Source organism: Poeciliopsis prolifica, unplaced genomic scaffold, assembly GCF_027474105.1.
Source record: "Poeciliopsis prolifica strain line A6 unplaced genomic scaffold, Auburn_PproV2 SCAFFOLD075, whole genome shotgun sequence".
Taxonomy (NCBI): Eukaryota; Metazoa; Chordata; class Actinopteri; order Cyprinodontiformes; family Poeciliidae; genus Poeciliopsis; species Poeciliopsis prolifica.
The window spans coordinates 1,770,268-1,780,957 of NW_026562450.1; the positions used below are offsets into that span (position 1 = coordinate 1,770,268).

The 10,690-nt window shown below is 39.4% G+C and overlaps 1 protein-coding gene across 5 annotated transcripts in view; it reads right to left on the reverse strand.

The window, feature by feature from the left end:
* si:ch211-200p22.4 (phosphatidylinositol-binding clathrin assembly protein) overlaps positions 1 to 10,690 on the reverse strand; it is a 64,703-nt gene that overhangs the window by 38,480 nt on the left and 15,533 nt on the right. For all 5 annotated transcript variants that reach the window (XM_055021276.1, XM_055021274.1, XM_055021277.1 and 2 more), the window contains exons 2-6: positions 4,998 to 5,073; positions 4,758 to 4,860; positions 3,271 to 3,364; positions 2,826 to 2,937; positions 804 to 910 (exon numbers count right to left, since the gene is read on the reverse strand). In XM_055021276.1, the coding sequence (XP_054877251.1) occupies positions 804 to 910; positions 2,826 to 2,937; positions 3,271 to 3,364; positions 4,758 to 4,860; positions 4,998 to 5,073 (492 nt within the window). The remainder of the gene's footprint in view (positions 1 to 803; positions 911 to 2,825; positions 2,938 to 3,270; positions 3,365 to 4,757; positions 4,861 to 4,997; positions 5,074 to 10,690) is intronic.

Consider the following 10,690-nt stretch of genomic DNA (forward strand, 5'->3'; position numbering starts at 1 on the left):
TGTGTGTGTGTGTGTGTATTAAATGTGGGGGCAGAGGGGTAAGTCGGGAATGGCTTGGTTCAGCAAAGCTGAGCGAGCAGAACTGCAGCCGCCATGTGAAAAATGAACACATTAAAGTAACGTTTGAGAACATCTGGGTTAGGAGAACTGGTTTGTAAGAATCTACATGTAGCTAGGAGATTTACAGACAGTAATTTAGAATTAAGAATCTAAAAGAACAAACCAAAAACCCTTAAAAGTGAACCAGTTTAAACAAATTTGCATCAATCTGGTAATATCCGTACTGGTCTGGATATTGGAAAAAATTTCAGATCACGTATTGGGGACAATATGCATGATCCATAAGAGATTTAGTCAGCCTAATTTTATGATTTATTGTTTATTTTACATTGTTTTTAGCATTCAAATGTTTCACTTCCTGAACCATTTGAAAGCAGGTTTGATGAAGTTTAGTTTTTACATATTCAACCCAAGATCGCCTATTGTTTTTGTCAGTTTTAAGTTTGCTATTTATTTCACGTTGGTGGTTATTCCCCTAATTGCACTCACTGAGCCAAATGAAAGTTGTTTTTACGCGTTGGATCAAGCTTCGGAAGCTATTGTTGCGTGCAAGTGTACTGTGCTGGGCAGAGTTAGCAAATAAATGAGCAATTCAGCATGTTTCTTGTAGTTCAAAGAAACGTTTTAAGTCAGAGCAGCAATGTGTTTTCTGTATCCGATCAGTATCAGCTGACGCTAAATTTGTATCACAAAAAGAGAATCTGTGCGTCTCTCTCTGCAGGTTCGTCTGTGAGCTTGTGTACCTCAGCCACTTTGAGGAACTCCGACAGCTTTGTCATCCTGTAAAGAAATTTCTTGTAGATCTCCAGAGCGTCTTTACACTGGTTCTTCTTCATGTCAAAGTATTTCTCTACAGGAGAAAAAAAAACAAAACAAACACAGACAGTGAAAGATTAAAACTGAGCAAAAAATGAAAAAGGTTTTACATGAGGAAGAGACAAAACGGTAAGAGCTTCTATGTGTGTGTTGGTGTTGACATATCTGTTAGACAGCAGCATCTGCATGACTGAACACATGGCCAGTTGCCCTGAATTACACATCCTCCAGTACTAAAGGTGTCATTACAATAACCCATTACACCACTGAACGCTACGTTGCCCTGCAAAAGCAGTCGTACTTATGCTATAACCACAAACTTTAACATCGTTTATTTGGGTTTTATGTGACAAATGAAATCCAAATTCTGTCGAGAATCTACAATTATATGCTACATTCTCGGCAGAATGTAGCATATAATTGTGAGGTAGGAGGAAAAGGGCTGAACGATTGCCATTCTTTTCCCTTCAAGAAAGAAAATCTTAATCACGAATATGCTTTGATCCAGATCGTTATATTGCAGCTGTATCTGTCTGGATGTTTAGGTGAGCTTCTTGCAGCCTCTGTCCATTTTCCCCATCAGTTGAGATCAGCTTTCGTAAGCCTCTTTGTTACAGTCTGTAGGTTTAGCAAGAGAAATCTCCCCCCCAAAAAAGACAACAACGTTTGTAGTTGTAACAAAGAAAATGTGTTTATAAAGAATGAATGTGTTTGGTTTGAACCCGTCACCTGTCCAACAGAGAGAATGTTTCTTTAGTTGACCTTGTTCTATCTTAAAAAAGCTCATAGGATTTCAGATATGGATTGATTAATCATGATTAATCAATTTATGAAATGATCGCCTACTAATTTAGTAACTGATTAATCGTTAACTAAAGTATACAAGGTAAAAAAATAACAAAAAAAAGGTCAATTTGATGAAAGAACAGTAATTATATTAATGGTAATTAAGCCAAAAACGATATTTTAAAAAAAAGTTATACATACATCTTGCATTAAGACAGAAAAAACCCCAAAAACAAATATGTTCTATCCACAACTCCTCAAGCGGTTCTGCAAAATTCCCTTGTAAGCATCTTTTCCTATCCAAGCACTAACTGGTTAATCCAACAATAACAACCTTGCACTGTACCAATGTTAAGTCAATCAGGTCAACTTTTCCACATGTTGATGATAGAAGTATTTATTTAGCTACAGATGCATCCTTTGTTGAAGTGATCACTAAAGGAATGCTATATTCTTGCATTTTAGGCAAAATTATATATATTTTTTAATTAAAGAAGGAATTGAATTATTTATTTATTTGCATCTTTAAAAGTATTGCATAAAAAAAGCTCAAGTGAAAAATCTGTGGAATGTGCCAATTTTTGCCCAACAATCAATTTGTCAATTAACCAAGAGAATTACTGTTTTTTTTTTTTTTTGTTGAGTAATTATTCAATTATCTAACAAATAATTGATTAATTGGGAGAATTGTCATTCTATCAATGAATGGACCGAATCATTGTTTGCTAAAATGATTGTTAGTTGTGTTCATGTTTTTTTTTTCTTCTTTAAACTTCATTTACACCGAATCAGTTTAACTCTTAATTTGTAGCAGCTTTTCTATAAAGTGTCCCCCAGATATAGAACATATTCTACAGAAATGTGGGCTACTTTTCACGCAGCGCTGCCTAAGATCCACATGTGGGAGGACTGCAGAAATTCATCCAGATTATCAAGTGCAGATGACGAAACCCTGAAAATCTGTCAAAAAATGTAACTGGAAACCATAACTTCAACATGATTGGACTAATTTTCAACAGGCTGAACTGTTTTGTTTTTTTCCCATTGTTCCATGTTAAAAACGATCCAGAACCTCTGGAAGGATTGATAGCTGATAATTTGACAAACTAATGTGACAATTTCCATTTTGCGTGAAATGTTTGTATGAAAGAGACGTGTACTACCCAACAGGTTGATGACTCCTTCATTGTATGCAGCAAAGAGCCTTATGGAGTCTTTGAAGAGCAGCATGAAGGCCGAGTTGATCACTCCGTTGGTCAGCTCGTTAGGATTGGCCTGAAGGAAAGAGGAAAGAGGGAGAGAGAGAGAAAGAAAGAGAGGAACAGAAGAGGAAGTTGCCATCACCAGACTTATCATGGAAGGATGATATCAGACACACAGAAAGATCTTTCACCAGATAACATCACCTTTCCTCCTCGGGTTGGCTGTTGGAAACATCATGCTTGAACATAGAAAATAGCCACAGGCAGGTGCTTATTCTGAATTCAAATGAGATCCCTCCATTTCTATCGGTCTTTGAAGCTCTAAACACACCCTAAAACGTGACCACTACGTCCATAGATCTCAAAGTTCTCGGTTTCGGCTCTGGTTGACTGAATCAGCAGATACCTGAAAGTCCAGCAGAGCGTCCAGCTGGTTCTGGATGATGGGCAGAGTCTTGATCAGCTTCTCCGCGTTCATGGTGCGCATCACGCCGTCGACACTGACAAAACAGGAAGCACACGGTTAAAGGCGAGAGCTTGAGGAGTTAACCTATGCAGATGTTGGTAGAAATGCGAGTGAGTAAACCAGAGTTTTCTCTCTAATGTTGTTGCTGATGGTAGTGTAAAGCTCGAAAATAACGACTGGTAAAAATATAACGACACTTGGCTTCGAAGTCTGACACAGGTCTTCCGAATATGACCTTGTAGAAACACGTAGCCACTTATTTTTAAACCGTAGCTTCCTCCAGCTTTTATTAACTCACATACAGTGGGTGTCTTTCAGAGCTTGGAGGAAGAGAGGAGGTTCGCTTCCTGGCTGAGAGATCAGCCAGGAAGCAATCTTAATCGTTAGCAACGATTAAGATTAGGACTCGGCGTGAAAGTTGGGTGGCCTTCTTTCAAAGCCGTTTCAGCTGTACACAAACTTAGCTCTGTTTCCTTCACGTTTAATGGGGGACGCTCTGAGTCCTTGAACACACTGTGTGGGCGATACATCAGCTTTATGAATTAATACATTACTTTGGTCTTTGAAGATCAACTTTTTTGAAAATCTGGATTTTCTTTTTTTTATCCACTAATGCATTCATTGGGTTTACACAGTTCAGAGTGATGTCTGCCCATACAGGGCGGCCATCTTGATTGACAAGCTTGTTTTACAGATTCTGTTTATTAGGACGTTGAATTCAGTTCAACAAAGGCCCAGGCTACTTTTTTTTTTTTACTTATTAGAATGAAGCCATAATATTACAAGAATATTATACCCTCTCTGTATAGAAGTGAAGTTGAAATAATATGAATAAAGCTCTAATATTAACAGAATAAAGTGGTAATCTTATGAGAACTCCAACACAAAAATACCAAAAAGTTAAAGAGGAATGTTGATCATCTTATGAAAGTATAATTTGGTGTTGTACAGATAAGGAAATTTGGTGTTATACAGATAAGGAAATATTTAATCTTCAATACATCAACATCAAATTATTAGCAGCAGAACTTTGAAACAACTGAGCCGATGACTTTCTCATTAAAACAAGTTTTTGTTTTGTAATTTTAAGACTCCTGGTAAAATGTCATCATTATTCTTCTAATATTATAACTTTATTCTCTTAATTAAACAATTAAAAGGTTTAGTACCCTTCCCTTTATAACCAAAGAAGGAATTATTGAAATAAAAACCACTTTTTGAAATTATTTTACTGTTGTTTGTAATTACATTTTAGAAAACAAATTGGAAAAAATTACTCAAAAAATTAATTTAATTTAAAATGTCATTTTTAAATTATATTGCCCAGTGCTACCTACAACACAAGATTTGTTGAACACAACCAAAACCATAAATAAATAAAATATTATTAATCACAATGCAAATTATAAAGTCTATTTTAAACATACCCTCTCTTCATCTTGGTGAAATCCACAGCCACCAGTCTGTAGGACATGGCCTTTTCGTTCAGGTAGCGACTGTATCGTCTGATGAAGGTTGACATGTCGTAACCTGAAAGATTATATAGTTTTAAACCAACTTCATCCTTTTTGTCTTTATACCATTTGATGTTTATCCATCCCATTTGTGAAAATATGAGACATGATCGCATGGAGTTGTGACATTTGCATACAAATGCAGGCTGTTACCTTGCAGAGCTCCCTTATCCAAGAAGTTGCTGAGGTTGAACAGAGTGTTTCTGGAGGCCAGGTACTGGATGAAACGCTGAAGGACAAAACAGGAAGACGTCTTTAAACAAAGTGAACACCTGAGATTTGTCAAACCAAACTCAAACAGCTGCACATTCATTTATTTATGATTTGGGTTGAGGGGGGGCAAAAAAAACTAAGAAAAAAAACAAAGAAACATTGCTGAACACAACTGAGATGAGAATTCGCAGTGATCAATCATTCATAGCCCCTAGAACCCGTGTTTATATAAATCTCTCTCTGCTGCTGCCGTCCCTCCAGAGCCAGTTTTAAACAGAGCTTTGTTCGCTTTGACAGATCTGATGTCACTGAACAGGTGATGGAAGCGTTTTACATCCCATTTTCCCGACGATGTTTATCCCAGCACGTTGGCTGCATTTTCTAGCATCTCCTCTCAAACCAGCAGTAAATTTATTCAAGAACCAAGACCAGTCCAGGGTTTCTGGAGGTTTCACTAACTCCAATTTAAAACTTTTTTTTATGAGTTGAATGTAAGACCTATATTATGAGCTCCAAAAATGAATTGCAGAGGACCAAAAGAGATATTTCTATTCTACTTTTGTGACTCTAGGTAGCAGCTTTGTGCTTCTCACATGGCGTACTGCAATACGCTAACTGCTAACTGCTGATGAGCCACATGCTGCCTGCTAATGGCTTGTTTGCTTGCTAGCTAGCTTATTAGCAGCTCGTTACCAGTAGCCTTTGAGTCACTGTCAGTGAAGATGCTTGCGCAGGACTCAAATCTTTGCCTGATATAATAGTCCCATTAGAAAGCAATAATTGTATAGAATGTATGAGATTGAAGAGTTTTAAGCGCATTTATTTTGTGTAATTTAAGATGCTTTAAGGCCCTGTTATTAGATAAATTTAGGACTATTTAAGACTTTTAAAGATGAGGACATTCTGTCCATCAGCATTTTCCATGAAAGAAATGAAAAAACAGAGCATTAATGTAGTACCTTAGCGTAGTGTTCCTGTTATCTGCTAAAGCATCAATCACTGCTTAAAAGTAGCCGCCTGAATGAAAAGCCCACATGGGGGCTGAGCAAATTGCTTCCATTGAAATAGCTCCTTACATTTCCGACTTCTTTTCAAACAGCAAAAATAGTCAACTTTCAGTCGTCTTCTCTCCATAACAACTTTCAAATCAAAAAGTGTTGACTTCAGCACTGAGAGTCAGCGTTAATATATAGGAGTTTCCATGTGGCCGGACCCAGGTTAGCACTCGCCAAGCTGAAGATTGTTCAATTACAGTTGGTTGATTTCTCAAAGCACCTCAAGTTTTTAGGGGAAAAACTGTGAAGGAATAACAGGGAAAAATGCTGTCTGAGTCCCTGCAAATATATAAATCCTTCATGATACCGAGATGTTTGGCCAGATGAAATCCCGCTGAAAGACAGCTAAAGTGTACCTTCGTTATAAACCAGATTGTAGCATTTCATCTTCCCTCTTTTCTCACACAGCACCTCAAAACCACAGTAGTTGATGAGAAAAATTTGTACAATTCTGCAACAATTTGAAGAACACAACTCCTATTTTAGTTGTAGTGCGGTTAGATTTTAAATATCGTTTGGAAATCAAACCGGCAACAGGCCTGACTTGAACTTCAGGCTGAAATGATTTAAGATGTAGCCTGGACTCTGTCTCCGAAGATTAATGACCGACTCGCATTTCATCTCTTGAGAGCATCTTCACTACATCGTCCTCCTCACATCTCCGACCAGCAGAGCACTGTGGAATGGGTCTTGGCCGTCATCCACAGCAATGGGAGTTCTGGCCTCGGGCTTCCAGAAACACTGTCTTAAACTTTAAGGCGGACCGCGTCCGGCTGACTTAAGATGATTTGAGAATTGCACATTTGCCAGTTGCAAATCTGGCAGGGAACTAGCCCTCACTGACTGGTTGCAGGATGTACGGACCGTATATGTGTGTGTGTGTGATTATAGGCATAAAAAAATGCTTGCGGGCATGTTTGTTGGAAATCAGTTGCACTGACTGTTCCAAGCCCTCTGGGACTGTTTGAAAAGCCAGAAAGAATGGGATTTTGTTCTTGTCCTTTTCTTGTGTCTACATAGGTGCTGTCTGAGAGAGAGGGAGAGAAGAAACCGATTTCACAAGCGGACGATAATTTAAAATTAAATACAACAGGGACGGCTGGAGTGGAGGTTGCTATAAAAGCTGGGTGAACAAAATGATGTTTGCTTTACCTCGGGGCTGACACCACTCAATAATCGACAGGGGTGACGAAACGTAAGGGGATATCGCAGTATGGATTTACAGAAGAGGTGATGTAAAATAAAGATGAAAAAAAAAAAAACTCCATCAAAGCAAACGAAAAGTTTTGGCTTTAAAATTTAAGAGCGTATACCAGTCTTGGGTACAGCTGCCTTAAAACAAGAAAAATGAATCTACCAAGTCGAGACGAGCAACTGAAAACTAGACATGGGGTAATTATGGTATATAGCCATGGTGAGTTAGCATGAACCAAACTGCAATAAAGCAAATATTTAAATTTAAGAAATAGCATCAATCATGATTTAATGTAAAAATAGAAAAAGATACCTTTAGCTAGAAACAAATGTTGAAAATTCCAATCATATCACAGTGGGGATATCCGTGGGGGCCACAGCTGGCCACCAATACCTAAAATCCATCATTACTCGAGAATCACTTCAAAAACGTCTAAAGCTACCTTTTTTAATAGTTCAAACGCCAAATATGCATTGATATGAACAATGGAAACAGTCTTAGCACTCCTGCAGAAACTCCTGCAGCCTTCCTCAGCTCTGCTCTACAGCCAATCAGCAAGAAGGAAAATAAGAGCTGCTCTTGGATTGGCTCCTCTGCAAACGCCAGCCAATAGTTCATGTGTGGCGTTACACTTCCGGAAACTTTGTTATTGGCAGCCATCTTGGTAGGTATCTGTAAATGACCGTCATGACAGTTGCTACGGAGTTGCAAAGAAAACAATGAACAAGCCACATTCTCTGTCTTGGATCAAACCCGACAACAGTGATTTTGTTGATATATCTTTGTCAATATACATTTCTTTTGGTTTGTCTGGAAGCCATGGTTCATCTGCGCATACCAAGATGGCAGTTCAGTGGCGCGGATCACTTCGGGTTCACTAGCATGTCCAGCAGCATTGAGCTTTCCAAACTGTATTTTCTTATAGATATCTCAGACATGCTCCAAGAAAGGAAAAAAAAAAACATTAAGAATTTGAATTTGCGTTTTATTAGTTGAGGTTTGTCAAAATAATCAATTATAATTTATCAATGTAAATCTCCCCCCATACTCATACCCCATGATAACACCGAAAGATATTTTCAAAGTAAACTCAGAATATGAGGCTGCAGCTAAAAGAAATGCAGCTGCTTCATTATTGAAGTCTGCCAACGGCTTTGCCTCTGGTGATGAAGCTCTGAGATTTCTCAGCTACTGTTTACCATTCTCGTGAAAGGCATGTCTTTCATTCACATCCGCCTTTTTCCTGTATGTATGGCTAGACACCTACGACCCGTCGGCCCCTCCACCCCGTCCGTATCCAGTAAACATTAGTGGTATGAACGTCTTTCACTAGAAATCTGCAGAAATAAAAGAACTTATCAAAGTTTTTGTGCTCAGAGCTAATTCGGAAATGTCAAGGTGCTCAAGAGTGGAGTGGTAGCAATGAACGAGAATCTTACCCGCATGTTTTTACTGCAAGTTGCCATGGTGACGTTAACATCGAGCTCAGATCACGACTCTGCCCAGATCGAGCTTTACTAAGACACTTACGTGGCTGTAGGCTCTGTATTGTTGACTGTCAAATTGCTGTTTTTCAAAAAGAAAAAAGTTCAGCTTTTAAACTGCCACACAGCAGCGTGCGCTAATGTGCTTTGAATACTAAAAGATTAGTATGTCAGGACGAACCCAAGTCAGGATGGAGAAGCTTAGAGATGGTCACAGATAAAAAAAACCCCCAAAAAAACAGAAGAGTCAGAAATATTTAAAAGAAAAATTGAAGACTTCACAAGTTTGGATTTTCTGCCTCTTCTTGTGTGCTGACAGTTCTCTTCCTCATCAAAATCCCTATCCTATCTAACAAGAATCTGTGTTTTCTCCCTTAGCATAGCTCTCAAAGGCGGAGGCGCTGGGCGCGCACGCACTACGCATGAATGTGGTTGAAAAGGAGAAAATCTATAAAGGAGCACAGAGATGTGGAGGGGAAACACATAGGGAGATTCAGAAACCCGCTGAGCCCCAGATTATTCAGCAAAGGAGGAGAAGACGCACTTCTCAGAGGAGATTCAGATGTTTTGAGAAAAGGGGTCTGAGAATAGAAGGGGAGCCAAAGCGGGAGACAAAAACAAGATGTACCGAGTCCTCGGGGTGAGGAGGCTGAGGGAGAAGGAGAAACAGGTCGGCTCGGCTTGTAAAATAATTCATGTTAGCATATTGGAGAACAACCTCATACATTATTGATGCGCAAAGATGCCTCTCAGCTTCAGCTGTGAAAAATAGCTATACATACAGCAGTGCTGCCAGCTTTTGACCAAATCTGCCTCTTATCCTAATTCTGTTTCAGAACTGCACAAGTTGGTAGCTACCATAGTAACTAACGTCACCTGTCAGAGATTATGATGAGGGGAAGCCAAGGCCGTCTCAGAGCAGACCATTTCAGTGCTCAGTGAACTGAAGATAAACTGAGGCACTCAATCTGACTCTGAATTCTACGACTGGTTCATGTTTAGGCTGCCTGCTCGTCTTCAGTCTTTTCAAAGGTCGAACCTGTCCGATATTGACTGATCCAATTCAGATTTCTCTTTTAAAAATGTAAAACGTAACGTACAATATTTAGCTCCAGCTTTTTGCCCAGTCATTTGGATTTGGAGCAAAGAGGTCGTCACACCATGGCGTGCTGTTTTTCTGCTACCAACTTGACACCGACTCACCTTTGCAGCCGACACCATCACTCCAAGAGAGTGAGCCTTTAAACAGTCTCTTGGTTATTAAAGGTCCCAACGTATTCAGTCGCATTGCGTGTATTTTGTCAGCCGCACGGACTCCGCGCACACTGTCTGAAGACTGTTGAGATTTTCTAGTCAGGCGTACAGATATTCTTCGTGTCCCGTGACAAATTCCTGCACTTCCCACAATCAGAATGGATTCTTGCAAGTTTGATTAACTAGTTGGGCGCCTAGAAAAAAGTGGCAGTCCGGCCGATTCGCGTCCTAGCAACTGGTTGCATCGACTCTCAATCATACAAACTCGGTATTGCATACAAAATAGTTTGATGTGAACATGACACAAAATACGTGGTTGTAAAAATGTGTACTGTTATGAGAAAATGTCCAGTGGATGTCTGTTTTTAGTCCACCTCCAGGATGCGTGGACCTCCACACATTGTCCGCGCGTTCACGCCTTTAGGGGTGTAACGGTGGTAGCCCAACTTAAACCCTTCATCCTATAGCAGTTATCATCTAATGCACACCTAGGCAACATGTGTGCCTTAATGTCCTTAAGGAGCTGCTGACTGAATTCAGCTTGTTGCACTAAACCAGTGCTTCTCAATTATTTTCCGTTACGCCGCCACCAGCTCTAAGAAAAATCGTGGCTACACACCATTACACAAACTGCAACACCCACCC